Here is a 22,000-nt window from a genome sequence, read left to right as displayed (position 1 = left end):
TGATAATGTCCCAAAAAATGAACTAACTTGCTTTTAAGGTTTCTATAAAGCTTTCATTAAGTTTTAAGATGCATTGACCACATTTTTTATTTATGTCCTTAAAGGCTTTTCAATATGTTTTAGTTTGGTCATGCATATCATGTTTTCTTTTGTGTCCTCTTATGATCATATCTCGTGTTTTATCCATTTTTCCATACTTAGTACATTTCATGCACTAATTCATATTTGTGCCTAGATTTTTTATTAATGTAGGGTCTGAAACTTCTCTTTCTTCTGCTCATGACTGGTTGATTTGATTAATCGTTGAAGACTTGGTGAGTCCTCATGTTCTAAGGACCATGCCATCTTTACTCTACTTTTATGTCTTTAGTTTTCGGATGATTGTATGTGGTGTATGAGTTACGTCCTAACCACTCTTTTGATGCATTATATTGTCTTGTCGAGACTATGATTAGACTTCCGCTTTTGTGTCAACTCATTTATGATATGATCTTTTCCACTTAAATTCTACTTTTCTCTGTTATATTATGTTGTATGCATGTCAAGTTGATTGTATAGGGCTTCTCGGGATCTTACACGTCATGTCACATCTATGGTGTATTTTGGATCATGAAAACCTTGATATTCTGAGTACAAGGTTTTAAAAAAGGTCTTAGGATGACTGACAAGTCGTGTTGAGAAGTATTTCGTTCATGAGTGTAAAACGCCTACTTTATGAATAGGAGAAAAAGTAGCATATAGGAACCTTCACTTATTTCGTTACTCTAAGTCGTGTTATAGAGTTTAACACTATAATCATCCTTCTTCTAAATCTTGTACAGTTCTTTCTAAGGTATGGCCCTCTAAGAGCTTATATGAGAAAGAATGTGAGCAACAATGTCGAGCCTGAGGGTTCTCAAGTTTTGATTGATCCTTTGGCCGAACAAATGAATTATGCCAAATTTTGAGCCATTTTTCAAGTACTGATTCAATATATGATGGTCCAAGATAATAGAGACGTCATTCCTCATATGAACCTAAATGTGGGTGCAACGATATCAAGGACAAAAGGATTCACTAGGATAAATCCCTTGGAGTTTCATAGGTTAAAAGTGGATGAGGATCCTTAAGAGTTCATTGGTGAGACTTACAAGATAGTGGGAATTATGAGAGTATCTACAATAGAGAAGGCGGAATTGTTCATTTATCAACAAAAGTGTGTTGCTCAACTTTGGTTGAAAAATGAAAGGTGAGGGGGATATAGATACATGTCCACTTGATTGAGAGAAATTTATAGTAGTTTTTCTTGATCGTTTCTTCCCTTTTAAGATGAGGAAGGCAAAAGTGCTTCAAATCATAATCTCTGACAAGGTAATATGACTGTGAATGAGTATGCTTTGGATTTTACTCAATTGGCTAAGTATGCTCCAACTATGGCTACCAACTATAGGGCAAGGATGAGTAAGTTTGTGTAGGATATTTCTGACTTGGTTGTCAAAAAATGTTAAATTGTTATGCTAATCAAAGAGATGGATATCTCATGTTTGATATTACATGCCCAACAAATTGAATAACAGAAACTCAAAGAGCGGGCAAGGGAGTCCAAAAGGGCTACTGTGGGTGAGGGTGATTTCTCTCATTCTTAGTCCAGTGGACAAAGCTGTTCTAAATTCCAACAAAGGTTTTTGTTAAATATTATTCTAATGCTTCGACCTCAAAGCTCAACAAGGATAGGATGTTTAAACTTTAAGCCTCACGGAGGAAATATTGGTAGCTCATCGATGCCTAATTGCATACGTTGCGACACGAAACATGATGATAAATATTTAACTGGTACGGATGATTGCTTTAATTATGGAAAGAGTGGTCATAAAATTAGAGATTACCCATTGCTTCCTACTAAGGAAAGGGATGGTATGCAAGCTTAGCCTATTGGTTCCGGTTCGGGTACTCCAGAAAAAAAATTTATGCTCTTTAGACTCGACAGGATCACGAGGTTTCTCTTGATGTTGTGAACAATATGTTGAGAGTATTTCACCTTGAGGTTTATGCCTTATTGGTTTATGTGTTATGTTATCATTTTTACTCCTTATATGACAGTGAGATCTAATGTTGGTATAAAAATCCTTTTAAATCTCTTTCATATCTCTACTCTTGTTGGTGATTCTATTGTTGCTAAGAGAGTTTATAGAAATTGTTCTATTTATGTTTTCTTATAGAGCTTGATATGTTAGATTTTGATGTTACTTTTGGGATGAACTGACTTTCTACATGATATGCTTTCATATACCCAATTGGTCATATCCAAGGTTCTCAACGAACCTATCATGTCATGGAAATGGGGAAATAATGCTCTTAAGGGTCAGATTCTATTTTGGCAAAGGCTAGAAAAAATAATTCTAAGGGTTGCATTTATTATCTAGTCGGGGTTAGGGATACATATTCTAAAATCCCCACTCTTGAGTTAGTTTCGATTGTGAATGAGTTTTTTTAAATATTTCATAATGATTTTGTTGGTATTCCTCCCGAAAGGGAAATAGACTTCGGTATCGACCTTCTCCAATATATGTTGCCTATTTATATTTTTCTTATTGTATGGCCCCTATTGACATCCCTTAAGGAGTCATCAAAGGAGAAACAATCCCGATAGAACTTAAAGAGTTAAAGGACCAATTGAAGGATATGTTGGATAAGGATTTTTTTAAAATGAGTACCACTCCATGGGGTGCTCCAGTGTTGTTTGTCCGAAAGAAGGTTATTTCCCTTCGAATGTGCAGTGATTAACGGAAATTGAATGATGTAACCATTTAAAATATGTATCCTATTCCAATGATTGATTATTTATTTTACCAACTTCAATGAGCAAGTTACTTCTAAAAATTGACCTTCAGTTGGGTTATAACCAATTGAGGGAGATGGAGAGTGACATTATGAAGATGACTTATCAAACTTGGTATGGTCACCATGAGTTTTTGGTAATGTCATTTGGTTTGACTAATGCCCTATCAGCGATCATGAATTTGATGAGTAAAGTCTTCAATCAATATCATGATATGTTTGTGATTGCATTATTGATGATATTTTAATTTACTCACAGAGTAAGGATGGGTATGTTGAGCATTTGAGGATTGTGTTGTAACTTTTCAAGGATCATGAATTGTATGCTAAGTTTAGCAAATGTGAGTTTTGGTTGAGATATGCTGCTTTCCATGGCCATATTATCTCTGGTGAGGGTATTCAAGTTGATCCTAAAAAGACTGAGGTGGTTAAGAATCGTCCTATACCTTTGTCCACGTCAAATACGGAGTTTCTTGAGTTTGAACAGTTACTTAAGAAGGTTTGTAAAATGATTTTCCTCTATGTTTTCGTCTTTGACGACAATGACTCAAAAGAAGGTGAAATTTCTATGGTCGAAAGTTGTGGGAAGAGTTTCCAAGAGTTGAAGGATAGACTCACTTAAGTCCTATTTTAACATTACCATAAGCATCAAATGGTTTTATAGTTTATTATGATGGTGCACAAATTGGTCTTAGTTGTGTTTTGATACAACATTGAAAGGTAATCGATTATGCCTCAAGGCAATTGAAGACTAATGAAAAGAATTATCCTACTCATGATTTGTGATACGCTCAAACTTACTTCTCAAATAAGAAGTAAAGCAGTCGTATCAAGTAAAGAACCCAACTAATGAGGTTGGGATCGTTCCCACGAGGAAAATAGTTTAGACTTAACTTCAATCTATTATTACTATTATTTAGTCAATTATTTACTTAGAAAACAAAAGACAACAAAAGGGGGTTTTTATTTCTAAATTACTAAAGATAACTAACTAAATTAAAGTAACCAATTAACAGAACCAAACCTTGAAGTTTAATCAATTAATAACAGTAACTAGGGTTTAAGTGTTCCCCACAAGTTCCTAACTTGATAATTCTAATTATAACAATTCTTTCCTAGTATCTTGCATGCAAAGTGATAAGTTATGTATTTCTAAATCCTTGGTCCGGCATCTAGAAAATTTCACTCCGCACCTTGGTCCGGCTACGTGTGTTGCTATACTAACCCTTACCTTTACCTCATATTAAGCATTGTATTCGATATTTGACTAAGTTATTACCTCGTACCAATTAATACTAGCCAATTAGATAGTATATACTAAATCTGTGTTCCTATTATCTACCTCCTTGGTTCGGCAAGTAGCATTAAGGCAAGTTCTAACGTTCGCCATCCGTTAAAAAGACTTCTAAACGAAAGAATTATCAATACATGCAAGATACTATTCTAGAATTGTTTTTTAGTTAGATTTTACCTTATTATTCACCCATGGTTCCCACAACCCTAGTTATGGAGTTTAGTTACCATAGTCATAATCACAATATTCATATATGTAATATAAGAATTCATGCACTTACTTCAATGAGAAAGAATAAAATCCAGAAGTTCACTTGATTAATCAACAAACGCACCAACAATCAATTACAGAAAAAGTGTCTGAATTACTGAAATTAATCGAGGACTAAAGATTCTTCGAAAGTATAACACAATCACAAAGTCTACTAACAAAAAGTCTAACATAAGAGAATCTAACTATATGAGAGTCTAACCCCCAAAACGAGGTTTTTCGAACTATTTATAAAAAACAAAAACCTAATAAAAGAAGGACTCTATTTGCTGAAAATCTGTCAAAACGCGGCTGGGTCGACGGACCTCGTGACGGGCCATCGTGGTCACGATGGGCCGTCATGGCCTCCGTCATCCTATACTTTACAGATCCTTCTGCTGCTTTCTTCATTACCCTCGACGAATAGGTACGACGGACCGTCACAGGCACGGCGGTCCGTCGAGGGTCTCCGTTCCATAACACTTAAACTCTTGGAATTTGGGTACTGGGACTTCTTCTCTGATCATCACGACGAAGCAGAAGGACGGACCGTCATGGCTACGACGGTGTATCATTTACTTCGTAACCCCACACTTGGTTAGACTTCCCCATCTTTCTTCAGCATTCTCACTACGATGCCACCTAAGACCGTCACAGGCACGACGGACCGTCACAAGCTCCGTAGGTGGTAACTTTTCTGCATTTCTTGCTCAAAAACTTTCGCGTTCATCTTTAGACAGATTTCCTGCAAATAAAGGGAAACTTACATAAAAATCAATATACAAAGACTTTTGGACACACACTAAACTTAAGGAAAAAGGATTAAAAATACCGTGAAACCACGGTATTTCAATTTGGAGTAAGCAACAGTAGTGTTTGCTTTAATGATCTGGAGACATTACTTATATATTGTTAATGTAGATGTGTTTATCGACCACAAGAGTTTGAAGTATGTTTTCACTCAAAAGGATTTGAACATTCGCCAAAGGAGACTGTTATGCTATAATTTTACTATCTTTAAAAAAGTCATTTTTGAAGTGTTCTATGTATAAAACAATTTCAGAAAAATACTTACAAAAGAGTCGCCACTTAATTTTTTAAAGAAATTAAGAAAAATTATAATTTAAAAAGACTAACAAATTAAGTCTTGAAAAATTTAGAGAAAATGGGTAAAAGGTTATCATTTGCATTTCAAGAAGGTTTTTAAGCATTTCAAGTGTTCGCTAATACACGTTTATCCTACGAATTGGTTAGAATATATTTTGTCTAATTTTTAGAAAAATGATTATAAACATAATTTATAATATTAACTTTAAAAAGTAGTTAAGCAAAGAATAATAATTTTTTATTTTTAAGAAAATTACTCCTTAATTGATTAAACCAAATCAAATTAAATTAAACCAAATCAAATAGAAGGATAAGAATTAATACAAATAATAAGAGTAAAATAAGAAAGTTAGAATGTGGGCCTTTTTGACAAAAATCTCAAATTTAACGGGCCTTTTGGCCCATTTTCGCCTGATTTGTTTAGAAAAATTCACATAAATTGATCCATTTTAATAAATAATTATTGATTCTAGCAATACTTTTTATTTATTACCATTTATAGCAATACTATGTTAAATCTGTCATATGTATTAAAAGTGAATCATGTATGCAATTTATATGAATTATATATGAATTATAATTGTTTTTAAAAATATATTATGTTTGTTTGGTAAAAGTTTGACATATTGTATTATAAGTGAATTAAAATGTATGATAAATGAATTGTTTATCGTTAAAATTTGTATTATATGTGAATAAAAAATTGTTCTTTGTAATATGAATTGAACTTGTATTATAAATGAATTAAAAGTGATCAAGTGAAAAAGAAATATTATTGCTATAAACGGTAAATATTTTGTTATTATAGTATATTTATGTAAGTTTCCCATTTGTTTATGAGAAAGATAGGCCGGCCCATTTTTGTCCCCGAAAATCTCATATACAATGAGCGTATATTTATGTTTATAGACTGTATTTTAGTCCATTTTCTGTATATCGAACTGTAAACCAAGTGTATGCAGCCTAATTCACTTTCCAGACACCTATATGATTTTTGGACCTATATATATTGCACTCAACCAATATATCAATTTATACTTAGTGTATACAATCCATTTTAGGATTTTTCGAGACTTGTATCAGTTTTTCTTTCACCTTGAACATCAAAAGCTAACTCAATACTCACGGAGATGATGAAAAGAGTTCAATTTAGACCCTGTCAAGCATCACCTAAATCACCTCTTTTGGAGCAGTGAACTCAAGAAGACAACAAGCTTGAGAGAATTGATTCTTCTACCACAAAATCGAGAAACTTCGAGGACTAAAATAAATAAATAAATAAATTATAAGGAAATGATGAGAAGAAATATATATAATGTGTATTTATTGTGTGACCTTTTCAACTTGTAATTCTTTCTCTTTATCAATTTTTATCTTTTTCATATCTCTTCTCCCCTTATCCAACTTTTCTACTCTCCTCCAACTTGGATAGAAAACGACATTAAATAGATGAAATTAGCGTTGATTTCCTAGGGAGAAATACATTGGAAAATTCAAAGAAGAGTTTGAATTTCTTTCCTTTTTTCCAATTCCAACAGTGGAAAGGTGACTTGGTAGGACTCTGACATAATCGAAAAGGGGAAAAGAGACATTGGGGAGTGTTGAAATGTACACTTCCAATAAGTAGGATGGGACCAACTCTTCAACACAATTTTAATGAATATAAAATCAGGACTAGAAGTAAAGATGGCACACATACTTTAGTGGAAACCTCCTTGCCCAAGGGAGTAAAATCACGATCTGTCTTACAGGATTTCCAAACTGCTTTTACTAAACTTCACAAGTCAAAGAAAAAATCAATTTACAACCACACAGAGATATTAACCTCCTAATATCTATTCTGAGTAATACACTATCACTCAATGAGCCAAACCAATGCCAACATTGCCCATTATACTAACCCAACTTATTGATATAGACTTTGACGTAAGACACTAAGTTGCCCTCAACATAGTTCAATGATTCACCTAAAGTTGACATGTTTCTACCACAAGAAAAACAAATCCAACAATATAAGCACAAATACAAGCAATCAAAAAAACAACTAGTTCAGGAAGCAATAATGTCATTTATTAGGTCTCTTGTTGTTTTGAAGCTTGAATCTCTCTCTTTGCATGAATGAATTATTTGTTGTTTGTTGTCTTGAATATATCAAACATCAAAATTTAATACACATTGGACAAACAACCTCGTCCCTTCTAGTTGTTATAGTTTACTGAAGACTTCACCAACTTATGATTCCATCTGTATAGCATGGTCCAAGACCAGCATACTCTGCAGAGAACCGGGTCCCTGCATTTGTGAGGAAATCATCAAAACATATAGGAGCATTAAGACTTATCATTTCCCCTTTTTTGATGATAACGAACAACCTACAAGCATCCTCACTTGAGTGTTAAGCATTCATTCAAAAATTACATTAATTCCCTATAGTTGTTCACCCTATCACTATTCTTCCTCCTTAGTTCCGTTCCATTTTAATGTCACAATAGTTCACCTTAATTCTCACTTTTGACATCATTGAAAAGGAATGGAAGTAAACATATGTGGTTTGCATGCAAAACATTTAAGAATTATGGCCATGGGCTACATTAAACATATACAGGTAAGCATAAAAGCAAGCATACTGAACAGGGCACAATAACAAATAGCATTAGATCACAAAAGCTGACCACATGATTCAGAAAGAATAGTACACACAACCACTAGGGTTTTTGGTACGGAGATGAAGAGGAGAAGGAGAAAGGACACATTTAGGATGGATAAGGAGGGGGTAAGGGTTCACATCAGCAAAGACATTCGCTCATTCGCATCAACATGGTCTTGAATGACTTATCATTCAAGATCACTGTGAGGTCAGTCAATTCCCATTTGAGAGAGGCTTCATGGTCTAGAAGATCTTCTACCTGAGACCTACCCTTAACCTTCCCTTCAACACTTTCACACTCCCAAAAAGAGTAACAATTGTAAACATTTGCTTGACGGTACCTGGTACTCCTCTTCCAAGAGGTAATTCGAAATGTTTGAACACATAGTGTAGCAAATAGCCATAAGGGATGCCATGTTTGGCTAACTTCCAAGTCATCACCTTGGGCATATGTTCAAGCATTATAGAAGAAAGATTGATTTCCTCGAGTTCATCCAGCTTTTCCATGAGAAATAGGTCAGCAAATGCTACAAATGTCTTCTCTGTCCTTGGTAGCAGTACCTTATTCATGAACTCAAAGGATAGCTGGTATTCCCCTTTCAGAAACTTCTCTAGTAGACCTGCTCGCTTTATGTCCCCTCGCTTTATAGCATGTTTAGTGAACTCACAGGAGGGTTTGTAGGCTTCAATTGACCGAATCCCTTTCACAGGCACACCCATAGTAATTCCCAGAGTTTCCTCATCAAGAAAAATCTTCACTTCTTTAACGGTAGTCCTAACCCCTTCATCACTTAAAAGCTCTATTTTATAGTAGCATTCTCGCACATCAGGTTCATGCAAGTATGGTATTATGGCTTCAAAAGAATGATCCCAAATATGCAGAGAAACAAAATTAAAAAAAAGTGGGCATTCCAAACACTGTAAGAATGCCAGAGTCGAAGACTCTACCATTCAGCACCGTTTGGTTTTCCATTATTACTATTCGCTTGTTACACCTCGAAAATCCAATGACTTAAGCTAGAGCTTTATGCCTAGTATAATGACTTTAAAAGGATTATAAATATGTTTGTGTTCATATCTTAGGGTAAATAACTTAGTTTTAGAAGATAAGTTCATGAGGGAATTAAAAACCACCATGACGTCCGGTGGAATAAATACCTAGGCTAATGTAGTGTTAGTGCTAGTGGGATGGTTTAAAAGAGGTGTCTAAAAGTTTGACTATGAAAAAATATTGTACATCTATAAATGCACCTAAGGAGGGGTTTAAGGGGTCAAGGCCAAGGGAGGAGCGCCGACCTTGAGGGGCAAGCCAAGGCTGCCCCAAAATAGGGAGGCTACTTCTTCAACCTCCACGAGCATGACCACGAGCAAGTGGGGGGCTCATGGAGTTGCCTTGGCCAACGACAAATGAGGAATCTTGGACTAGCTACTGTCCAAGGCACCACGACCTACTTCACGACATGTGGTGCACTTGATGATCTAAGAGGATGGTCTTGGACTTTCCTTAGGAGTTTGAGAGACCAAAGTTGGGGTAGCTACTGCCCAAGACACCAGGAGCCACCTCATGACTCGTGGTGCACTTGACAGGCAAGGTCCTTGGTCGTGGTCTTCACTTAAAAATTTTAGAAGGGTGGCACATTAAGGTGGCTACTTCATCACTCTTCACGAGCCACACCACACCACGAGTTGTGGTCTCCTTCACGGCTCGTGAAGGTGTCTGTTGAGGTGTATTTTAGGGGTTTAATATATAATGACTTTAGGTCATTTTACACTCATTCCCACATCACAACAAATCCCCAAATTGAAAATCAAATTTCTCTCACTTCTCTCTAGATTCTCTCATTAATGAAATACCCCATCAAAGAAGAAGGTCAAAGCTTCAAGTAGGGTTCAATAAAAAGGCTTTTCTTCATTAATCCTTAAGGATTATAAAGGTATGGGAACTCTTTACTCTTGGAACTCCTTTTCCCAAAAGGTTCCTTCAAAATTGATTTCAACGTTGTTCCAAATTTCTACATTTTATTTAGTGGGTCTCTTTCAAACTTGAATTATTTGGTCTAGAATTGATTGATAATGATTGATTATTAATGTTTATTAATGAATTTAGGTATTATCTTAGGTTTTTAACCTAATTCTCAAAAGATCCATGAATGTTCCTCTTCTCTTTAACCCTAACTCTTGAATTATTTTGAGTAATGATTAGAGGTGAGGTAATTGAGTATATCTTGTATAATTGACTATTGTATGATGATGATAACCTATTTGATGGATGAATATTACGAATTTGGGATGAATCTTGCAAGGGTATCTTGAAGGTCATGTGTAAGACCTTCAAGGCTATGAACATTCTATTGTAGTATTGTAAGTTTATCTTGGTAATGTTGATTACTTGAAGTATGAATGATGGATTTATGAATGCATTATAATGATATGAATGTGATGATTGTGAGATGATGGTAGGTCTGCTATTAAGGGGAATTGGAGGTAATTCTTATGTACATTTAATGACTATGGTCACAAAGTACTATTCTCACATGATGTTGGGTTTGTGATGAAAGAATTTTCTCATCCTAAAACCTATGATCTGTGTATATGTTATATGAGTGTTAGACTCCTAATGCTTATGTTATGAATTAATGTTAATAAAGACTTAAAGACGCTTTAAAAGGGAAATTTAGCTTAGCACCAAGTGAACTTGACAATGAGAGGTTTTCCTTCACAAAAGAAAGGTGGTTCACACATGAGGTGGAAACTATAATTCTAATTAGCATAAAAGTGTTTCTAGTAACAACCTCCTATTTCCTTAACTATGTACCCTCATAGGAACCTTAGCTAGTGGATCCACCTAGATGCTATTACAAATGTTTATATCTTACCTTGGCAAGTAGGATACCCTCCATTCGATGTGAGGGGTTGACACCGTATATCATGTAGCTCACATGGTCTATATTTGTTATAACAAAGTATTTCGAATGTTAACATGAATGAATGAATGAAAGTAAAAAGATAAACACCAACTAGGACTACTTAAGAGGTGTTACTTGGTGTAGGTAAGGGTATGAGACTTTACCTATACATTTCTCAAGTGGATCTTGAGAGGAGTTCTAGGGTAGTTCTTTCTGTATATATGATGTGCATGATGTTGGTCTCATATGATATGTATGATGTTGGTTTCACATGATATACATGATGTTGGTCTCACTTGGTATGTATGTTGTTGGCTATACTTGTTCTGATGATGTATGAGGTAAATAACTATGTTTGTGATCTTCTTGATAGTTTGATTCGGGGGGGATATGGGGCTTCACATACACATTGCACTAGTAGACTTGAGTTTGGAGTTACAAGTAAGGTCTCATAATATATTGATAGAATAAACTATAATATAAAATGTTGACTATGACTCTATTATGATGTTACTTAAGAGTATGGATATGTCTTATTGTTGTGTTATAGTTGTATATGTGTTCTTGGAATGTGCATAGAGGCTTTTAAAGTGAACATAACATGTTTATAACCAAATGTCCTTTTGTGCATGTTTTCAAATGTTTTACTTGTATATGTTTCCATACTTGGTACATATGGTTTGTACTAATCCATATTTCTTCTATCTTCTACACAAGTGTAGGTTCGATCCAATGAGGTGATTCTAGTCCTTTCTTGAGGAAACTTGGATTACGAAGAGATTAGGATGTTTGGATTCACTAAGACCAAATGTATTTAAGCACATGGAGTATCGAGTCCCTGAAAATGAGTGACTCTTAAATTTAAAGTGAAAAGACGTCTGAAACTAACGCTATAAATGGGTAAGGAAAACGTGGCAGTGACCATTGACAGACACACAGTGTAGCATAAGTGATACTAATCTTTCGGGGACCAGGTCCCATTTGTTATATAGCCCTTCCTGTATGGTTAGATCTTCCCTTCATCCAACATGCCATAAGTGTATACCTGTGGTAAGGTACCAAAAGTAAATTCAACTGGACCTCTGTCTTACAGAAACTCAACACCACATTTTGCTTTTCAATTAGGAAGTGGTGCCTCACATCTATATGTTATGTCCTCTTATGCTAAACAGGATTTTTGGCCATATTCATTACACTAATTTGTCGCATATTTGAGGAATAATGTCTGAGAGAACACCAAAGTCTTTCAGTTGTTTCTTGATCCATAGAAATTAAGCACAACATGATGTAGCAGCCACATATTCTGCTTTTGTTGTAGACAGTGCCACTGAATTTTACTTCTTAGTGCCCCAACAAATCAGTGATGATCCAAACAAGTGTGCCATGTCTGATGAGTTTTTTCGATCAATAAGAAAACTTGCATGATCACCATCAGCATAACCAATTAAATCAAAAGAATCACCAGTAAAAATAGAATAGGCCCACAAATATGTTAGAATTCGCTTGGCATCCTTAAAGTGTAATTTATTTTAAACTGTTTGAAACCTTGCACACATCCCTACACTGAAGACTATGTCATACCTACTTGCAGTGAGGTACAGAAGTGACCCAATAATTACCCTGTACATGGTTTGATTAACATCAATCCATTCATTATCCAAGTCGAGTTTCACACTCGTGCTCACGAGAGTATCAATGATTGTTGCCTAAAGAAGGTTGAAATTCTTGAGCAATTCCTTTATGTACTTTTATTGACATATTGATGTGCCCTGAGAAGACAGTTTGATCTGCAGTCCTAAGAAGAAAGTAAGCTCCCCCATTATGCTCATTTTGAATTTACTACCCATTAAATCAGCAAACTTTTTGCTAATGAATATGAAATAGCTCCAAAATGATATCATCTATGTATACACAACTCCTTAAATCTTGATTCCAGGAATAGAGTATTATCAATTTTACCTCTCTTGAACTTTTTTGCAAGGAGGAACTTCGACAGGCGCTCGTACCAATCTCTAGGAGCTTGCTTTAGGCCATACAGAGCTTTATACAACTTTAGCACATGGTTTGGGAGATCAGCATCTTCAAAACCCGGAGATTGTTTAACATACACCTCTTCCTTCAAATGCCCATTCAAGAAAGCACTCTTGACATCCATTTGAAACAGTTTAAACTCCATATGGGCAGCAAAAGCTATCAAGATTCTAATTGTTTCCATTCTAGCTATAGGAGCAAAGGTCTCGTCATAGTCAATCCATTCCTCTTGATTACATCTTTGTACCATGAGTCTTGAGTTATTTCTTGTAATGATCTCATGCTCATCAAGTTTGTTTCCAAAGACCCATATATTCGCAATAATGGTTCTGTTGAGAGGTAAGGGACTAAGTTCCATATTTTGCTTCTTTCATGTTGAAGTTCTTCATGCTTTGATGTCACCCAATCAGCATCCTTTAAATCCTCTTTGATATTCTTAGGCTCAATGGTTGATATGACGCTGAATATGCAACTAGATTTCTTTTTGTTAGATGTAGTTTGTATTCCGGAGTCAAGTGGGGAGATAAGATTGTCCAATGGATGTGAAGATTGATGTTCCATCCGTACCTTCTAGTTATATCTTCTTCAACATCAGCAGCGGATTCACCTTTTTCACACTCTGGATTTCGAGATATTTCCTCATGGGCTGAACCAAATGGACCATGTTTTTCTCTGAGTTCTATATCGTTTTCCCTAGCCACTTGTTTTCTTCCAGGATTTTGGATTGCCTTGTCCTGTTTTCCCTTAATCAACTCCTCCAATTCAAAGTCTTATTTGTGTTCTTCATTGTTCTTATTATCAACTCATCAAATATTACATGCATGCTCTCTTCATCCATAAAGTTCTTTTATTCGAAACTTTGTACGCCTTGTTGGTAGAAGTGTACCCGACAAACACCCCTTAATCACCTCCTGGCATCAAACTTGCCTAAGTCATCCTTTCCATTATTCAGAACAAAGCACTTGCAACCAAAAGGCTTAAGATGAGCAATTGAAGTTTTATGTCATTCAGCAATTCATAAAGTGTTTTCTTGATCACAGACTTCATAAGACACCTATGTGTAACATAGTTGGTTGTGTTGCCTGCTTCTAAACTATTTTTACTAAACTTCACAAGCCAAAGTAAAATTCGGCATACAACCACACATAGATCAACCTCCTAATCTCTTTTCTGAGTAATACATTATCACTCAATAAGCCAAAGCAATATCTGAATTCCCCACAATACTAACCCAACTTATTAATATAGAATTTGATGTAAGACACTAAGTTGCCCTCAAATAAGTTCTTACAATGATTCACCCAAGGTTGAGACGTTTCTATCACAAGCGAAACAAATCTTACAATATAAGCACAACTACAAGCAATCAAGGAAACAACTAGTTCAGAAAGCAATAATGTAATCCATCAGGTCCCTTGATATTTGAAGCTTGAATATCTCTCTCTCTATCTTTGCATGAATGAATGATTTGTTGTTTAGTGTCTTGAATATATCAAAAGCTAAGAGTTAATACACATTCGACAAACAACCTCGTCCCTTCTGGTTGGTGTAGTACATTGACGACTTCACCAACTTCTGACGTAGACAGATTTTCAGCTGTGTAGCATATGATCCTAGATGAGCATACTCTACAGATGACCGAGTCCTGCATTTGTGAGGAGATCATCAAAACATATGGGAGCATTAAGACTTATCAGGGAGCAGAGATGGTCGCTTACCCACTGGCTTTTGCGCCAAATCCGATGGATTTTAGCATAAGCGAGGTAAGGTCGGTTCTATGGTATTGTACACAGGTTGTTATTAGATGCAACTCCTCTTTGGGAAGAAAAAGCTATACGAGTCGGGTCTTGCTGAAATGTGGGTCAGAAGAATTGGAAACTAGGATTGAGGTTGGGGTTTGGGTTATTGTTTTATGTATTGTTGCGAATTGTTGATGAATGTAATGTTGTGGAATGGGTTTGGAGGAAGAATTGGGTTGATATGAGGTTGCTAATTGTAGCCCATTGAAATTTGAAAAGTAGCCAAATTGAGTTGTTTTGGCGAATTCAGCTAAAATTGAAATAGTTGAATCAATATAATTAATTTACGAGCTTCTTAATCTTAAAGAAATAAAAATAATTAACTTAATTATAAAGCAATTTAAGTATACTTTAAGCTAAACTAATTTAATAAAATATTTACTAAAATAAAATCTTTTTGAGATGATTTTTGAATAATCCTAATAACTATAAAGGAACACATGTGTTTATTGATTAGCTTCATATTTCATGTACATAAGACACCAATTAAGCTTTAGGATATATAGATCCTTCTCGACGGAAGACACGGTGAATACCGGTTGTTATAGAGAAAACCTCAAAGATGCAGCAATAGCTTACTAACAAAATTGAAAGGATCTTCGACGATCTAGGTGAAGAAACCTCAAGTCCATCACTTATGTATCGTTCATAACTCATCTTGCTTTTGTAGATTTTTGAATGTATTCATCATGTATTTGCTATTGTTTTCAGCTTCTTTTAATCTATTACGATTTGGGTGAGAACTAAAAGAAGAAAATTTGAATTATTTGATGCTAGACAGATTTGGAATAACATTGAGAGAAGAAAATTTAAATTTTGAACCGAAGATGGGCGGATTTGGAAGAGAATTGACGCATGATTTGGGGAATTCACATTCAATTTTATATTCTTTTTTCTTTAAAAATGTAACTGGATTTGTTTTAATGTATCAGATTTAATGTATTCGGATTGTTTGCTATGCATCCGAATAACACTGATTTGGAGAGATTTTTATAAATTGAAAAGGAGTAGGGATAGAATGTAATTTAGGTCCTTACACTATGGGATTTATGTAAGTTATACAAATTTAAATACTTAGATCTCTAAACAAAATTCCTAATTTTTCTATTTGGTATTTCCAGGGGTATGTGTCGGGGACGAGGGGCTTAACTTTGGTTGGTTGGGGTTTTAATTTTGTCCAATAGGAAAGAGTCATGTAATAAATAATAATAATGTGGAACCCATCGATAGCCCCTTAAAGTTGGAACTAACTTTCACTTAGACGCCTTAACTGGGTTTGTTAATTTTAGACACTACATTTCATGGTCCATTGTGTTATTTTGACACTTTTTTAATTATCAATCAAATATATAAAGTGTTTGTAATACACTCACTGATGACGTGTCAGAATGACGAATTAAATGAAGACACATGACATATATATAAAAAAATAATTCTCAAATAATGATTTTTAGTACAAAAAAAGTGACCAATGAGTGAATAACATGTGAAATTTTTGCCCAAAAAATTTTAAAAATAAAATAACCCAACCCCACCCAGATCATCTTCTCTACCCCACTCACCCAACCCTTGTGTTTTCTCCACTCTTCCCCCACCCACCCAACATCTTCTCCACCTTTACCCACCCTAACCCCAACCCCTTACCCACCCACATCATCTTCTCGAGTAGAATAACAAACCCACACATAGTTTTACTCAAATCTAATTTGAGATTATTCATGAATTCGTGACTTTCCATTTTTCTTCTTCTTTACTATAGTAGGGATTTTCACATTGTCTTCTTTTAATTTTTATTATATCATTATATTATGAGTCCAATGGGTTCAAATTCATTATTTTTTTTTGTCCGAAGCATTATCAAATTTATTTCTTCATAAAAGGAGTGTAAGTTTTAGTAGGTGATGGCTGAAAATGAGGAAGAAGATGAAAAAAATAAAATAAAAACGATTTAACAAGTCTTTCACGCGCCAATAATGAGTGTATTACACTCTATGACATGTCAACAAAAAGTATCAAAATGACATAGCGGGATATGACATTAGGTTTCTAAAATGAACAAAACTTAGTTGAAGTGTCTAAGTAAAAATTCGTGCCAACTTAAGGAGATCACCGATGAATTTCGCCTACTAATAATAATAAGAGGGATGTTAGTTTTAAGGGAAGTAATAGGTCAAAAGGTAGATAGAGGGGTATTTTTAGCCTGATAGATAAATAAGAGGTACATTTAAACCTTTTTGGATAGTCTAGGGGTATTTTTAACCATTTTCGTTAAAATAATCCCTCACACAACTATGGTATGGTATACCTCAACCACCATAAAAAAAATCCTTTAGTGGTATCCAAGAAGAAAAAACAATGTTTCACTAGTTACTTTAGATACCAAAAAGTGTATATATATATATATATATATAAGTGGTTAAGGAGGAATGTGATTAAGTGAAAATTAGCTAAATTAATGTGTTATACCTTTAGAGTATAAATATACTCTGGAAAAAACAGTGTTTCACTGAAAATACTGCTAATTACCTTGAATGGGTCAACTGGGATTCAACTTATTGTAATAGCTACAATATCTGAAGAACTGAAAGCTTTTGAAACTTAACATGAAAGTCTGAGTGCACAAAGCCAAAAAAAATTAAAGTTGGAGTTGGTTATCTGGTTAAATATATTTGAATATATTTGAACATGCCAAGTACACTCACCATCTTTTCAGTTTTAACAGGCTTCAATTTGAAGCAGTAGAGTTGGTGATAGTGCATTTGTGTGCAAAAGGCAAGGCCAATGCTTCAACTAACAATTCAGTTTACAAAGATGACAATGCTGCTGAAGCTGTCCAGGAACAAATGGCGGCATTGAGATAACAAACAATGTGAACACAACTGCAATTATATCTGGAACCAGAGGTTTAAAGCAGACTCCTGTTGAGAAACAGTGGTAAAATTTCACAAAGTCTAGTTGCAGTTTTTCCAAGACGATGGAAGTTCAGTACAAGAAGAAAAAATGGAGCTGAAGTTGAAGTACAGAATGGAAAGTATTCCTTTCTTTTTCAGAATGGAGAACATGCTTTACACCGAACGGATATAATCAAACAGATACGATGATGGAAGGTGATGATGAAGACAGTGGCAGTGAAAGAATGAAACGGATGACATTGGTAACAGTAAATATAACATAATAACTAAGAAAATGGACAAAATCAGAGTAGAAAGATGACAGATGCACTTCAGGTGTAGAAAAAGAGAACTAAAATAGTGGTAAAAAGAGGAATGAAGATGATGTTAGTGGTAACAGTTGAGATAATGACCAATAAATGGAAAAAGGGGGAAATCTCAATAAAAAGTCTCGAATCACTCTTCACCATAGTAGTGTTACATGAAATGCAGCTCCTTCCCTTTGCTGTAAGCTGAGTTCCTAGAGATACATCAAGATAAATATGAAGGAAATGGAGAAAAAAAGAACAAAAGAGATTGGGAGGAAGTACAACGCAGATGACCAAGAAATTTGAAAAAAAAAATGAATAAGAGGAGATTAAGGCAAATGAAGCATCTGAAGTGAAGAGTGAAATGAGCAGGCTATGAAAAGAGTAGCCTCTAAAGGCAATCTAAGGAGGACTCAAAAAGCTTTGGCATCCAAAGGTCACAAATTGTGACTCACAGTGAGAAGGATTCTTAAGAAACGGACTTCAAAAAGGCACAATTAGGAAGGATCAAAGGAAACCTCCAAGTTATCTCCATATATAACGATAAGGTGGCTTTTGCAGTAATAGATCAGTTATTTTACTGATACAGTTGACAAGGAAAAAGAACTTTGAATATTTGAATTGCTTATGAACAATGGTATGTATAGAGCCAACTTTGAGCAATGGTTCAAACCCAAGGGACAATGTTGAACTTTTTCACTCAAAATCTTGTCTTTTGAACTCTTTCTACACACATTTCAAGTTCTCTTTCTCTTCTTCAATGCAACTTTTTGAAAACTTTAATGGCTTAATCTTTCCCAGTCAAGCTACGCCATCCAAATTGTGAGGGGAATAGCTCTTGAGTACTATCTTTTGCATCAAAAATCTGCTGAATCACAAGAAGGATCAAAAAATGAAAGGCAATTATCCCATACATGATACAACTAATAGCAGTATGCTGAAGTTAAAGGCAAAGTAAATGTAAGTGGTTCAGTCACCCCATAATACTAGCTCAAACAATGAAATGAATGACAAAATCCCAAAGCTGCATTAATGGTGATAGTCACATTACCTCACAGAACTGATAGTAGCTTCCATAAAATCATTTTAAGATACATAAGATTTATGTGCAAGCACACATTCTTATAGTAAGAAGATCAAACACAGAATACAAAGAGAGTAAGAAGCATAGTGTTACATGATAATAGCTTCGACATGATCAAACTAAATACAAGTGAAAATAAATTGTAATAACAACAAATGAAGACAAGCAGCTAACTTGGTTACATACGTGAATTAAGTCCATAGCTAATGAATTATTTTGGATGAGTACAATCCAAGGGAGCTTCTCACAGGAGACTATTAAACTTCTGAAGAACAGAACTACAGTTAAATGGTAAAAAGAAAGGTTGTTTGAATAAACCTCATTACAAAAGCTTCTCTGTTAGCCTGATCATGAATGAATTGACAGCAACTGCATCCAAAACTATCCATGATGATTCAAATAGTTCATGAAAGAACTCAGCTCCTGTCTCTTCAGCTGAACTTCTGAATGCAAGTCCAAATGCATTTCCTTGGACTGCACCAAGCCGTGGCTTCCCACATATTGCTACAATCAACACTTTACTTCGTTCCTGGGTGTAGCAAATGCAGATCAATGGTTTCATCCTTGCTCCTTTCTCACGTAAAGCATCCATTAAAAAGTAACCAAATTTAGTTAAAGCCTGAGGATGACACAGGAGCTTTGCATCTGCCGAGTCTTCAAGCTTCACCCACCTAAATTTACTCCCACTTCTTATAGAACCTTTCTTGGTAATCGCTGCACTCCCTTGTCTAAGAATTGCCCTTTGAACCTTGATAGCTTGTCGCATTCCATTTTCCAACTTGTCAAGCTTGGTCAAGGATAACGCATCGTAAGCCTCCCCAAACTGTTTGGAGGCACATGAGCCATCTGACTCTACAAATGACTCTAGAAGTGCTGTAACCCCATATACCACATCAGCTGCTGAAACTTTTGAACTATACCCATGAAGAAGCAAGAAACCTCTATAATAGAAATCAGTGAGGCCAAATTCCGGCAAATACTGTTCAAACATGTCCTTCATTCTCCTCTTGATCTCAATGCTCATGTACTGAAACTTTTGTTTGCATTCCTCGCGTGCAAAACCCATTCGACCTAAAAGAAGCTGCATCTTCTTAATCCCAGTGTCACTCCATGTCTTCATTTTAGTTGCAATGTAGGATGAACACAACATCGAATCAAACAAGTTCCACTCTTGTAACAACATCAGCCTTGGTTCATACTCATATGCAATCCTTGAAGAATTTGGTGCTGTGACCTTTGTCCCATCCTTGAGAGTAACTGAGGTGATAGAGTCTAAATTGCCTGAACTATTGATATGCTGTTCTAGCTCCATTACCCCAGCCTGATACCGCTCATCGGTTAATCTCTCATGAACAAACTGATCAGTTAAAGCTACACAGGCCAACCAAAGCAACGCATTAGTATTCTTTCTCAAAAAATGGGACAGTTCATACATCAAACAACCAGATGGCTTCCCATGGAAGTTACCCATGTAATAGTATTCCCTCTTCAATTTCCCGAAAAGCTTAACAGGGTCGCCCTCATTTTCCGCAGAAACCCTCCTCTTCTTCCTCATCTCATCCCCATCTTCCTCCTCACTCTCACTATCATTTTCATCTTCACTATCAGATTCGGCTTCAAACTCATCGTCACTGTTCAAATCACTAGCATTTGCCAAAGCAGAAACATCAAAATCATACGCTAAATCAGCCTGCTGCTCATCATCCCTAGTGTATAACACGATAACCCTATCATTCTGGTTACTCAAATTATGCAAGTGTATAGGTCTATGACTATCCACAACAAAAACACGTGCTAAGGGACCAATTTCTAGAATTTTCTTAAGATCCCTTTGACACCCCCAATTAATCAGCAAAATCGTAATTGGCTCATCAGCAGCTGCCCCTAGATTATCCCCAGTATACTTATAAATCTCTTTAAAACTTGAAACTGGGTAACAAGCATATCTAACAGAATCAGATTCAAGAACATGCCCTATTATCTTGAGAGCACAAAGTGAATCAACATCAGAAGTTGAGGGGAAAACTAGCAGTGGTGATGTAGAAGCTGACGCTAGAGCTGAACTCCGCAACCGAGTGTAAAATGATTCAATACTTTGCTCTCTCACCATAACTTCACCAAACTAATAACTCCAGAATATACAAATTTCTAGCAAGAGCCACAGCTCCAATCGCATGAAACAAAAATCTATCAGATCTGAAATTAGTTGAACGACTAATGGCTGAGGTGGTTTTGCAGTTATGGTGAAAGAGAATTGGAAAAGAAAGACAAAGAAAGGGTTTATTGTTGAATTGAAGAGTAAATTAGGGTTTGGAAGAAATACCTGAAAATGATACTGAGTTGTACCATTAATGGTGAGCAGAGAGAGATGAAGGTACAGCGAAAGTATAGGAGGGAGAAACAAATCGAATATTGAAATTGGCATTATACAATTGCTTTGAATTTCGAATTTTGGAGGAGCGCCAAATTTTGGCGGTGAATTTGAGTTTTTTTCGCTCGCTTAAAACTTACTACTACTATACTTTATTTTTGACTTGACCAGCTTAAGCATGTGACTCTCTTTGCTTTAGCTGTTTTTTAATATTTTTTCCTTTTGGGCTAATTGTAGATTCCACCCTAGACTTTTGCTATAATTGCATACTTTTCTAATAATCGGGTTTTGTCGGATTATTTTATTTATGTATATATTTGAAGTATTCATTTTTATTTATAAACTTACTTTTTGAGTGTCTTAAAAATTGGCTAATTCTTGGTTTTAATAAATCTAGCATTGGAATTTGGAGTAATAGTGTGAGTGTCACTTGTAGTCATTTGAATTCTAACAAATATGTTTTTTTTTAAAAGTGCATTTCAAAATAATAGATTGT

The 22,000-nt window shown here is 35.3% G+C and overlaps 1 protein-coding gene across 1 annotated transcript; it reads right to left on the bottom strand.

Annotated features, from left to right (window-relative positions):
- Positions 1–18,670: 18,670 nt before the first annotated feature.
- On the bottom strand, positions 18,671–21,620 carry LOC107029430 (cell division control protein 45 homolog). Its single transcript, XM_015230842.2, has 2 exons — positions 19,452–21,620; positions 18,671–18,914 (listed from the first exon to the last, which is right to left on the bottom strand). Exon 1 carries the CDS (start codon positions 21,241–21,243, stop codon positions 19,456–19,458), a length of 1,788 nt encoding a protein of 595 aa, XP_015086328.1. The 5' UTR covers positions 21,244–21,620; the 3' UTR covers positions 18,671–18,914; positions 19,452–19,455.
- Positions 21,621–22,000: the final 380 nt, after the last annotated feature.

Source organism: Solanum pennellii, chromosome 9, assembly GCF_001406875.1.
Source record: "Solanum pennellii chromosome 9, SPENNV200".
In the NCBI taxonomy this organism is placed as follows: domain Eukaryota; kingdom Viridiplantae; phylum Streptophyta; class Magnoliopsida; order Solanales; family Solanaceae; genus Solanum; species Solanum pennellii.
The sequence above is the reverse complement of the archived record's forward strand: the minus strand, read 5'-3'. Positions and strand labels throughout refer to the sequence as shown.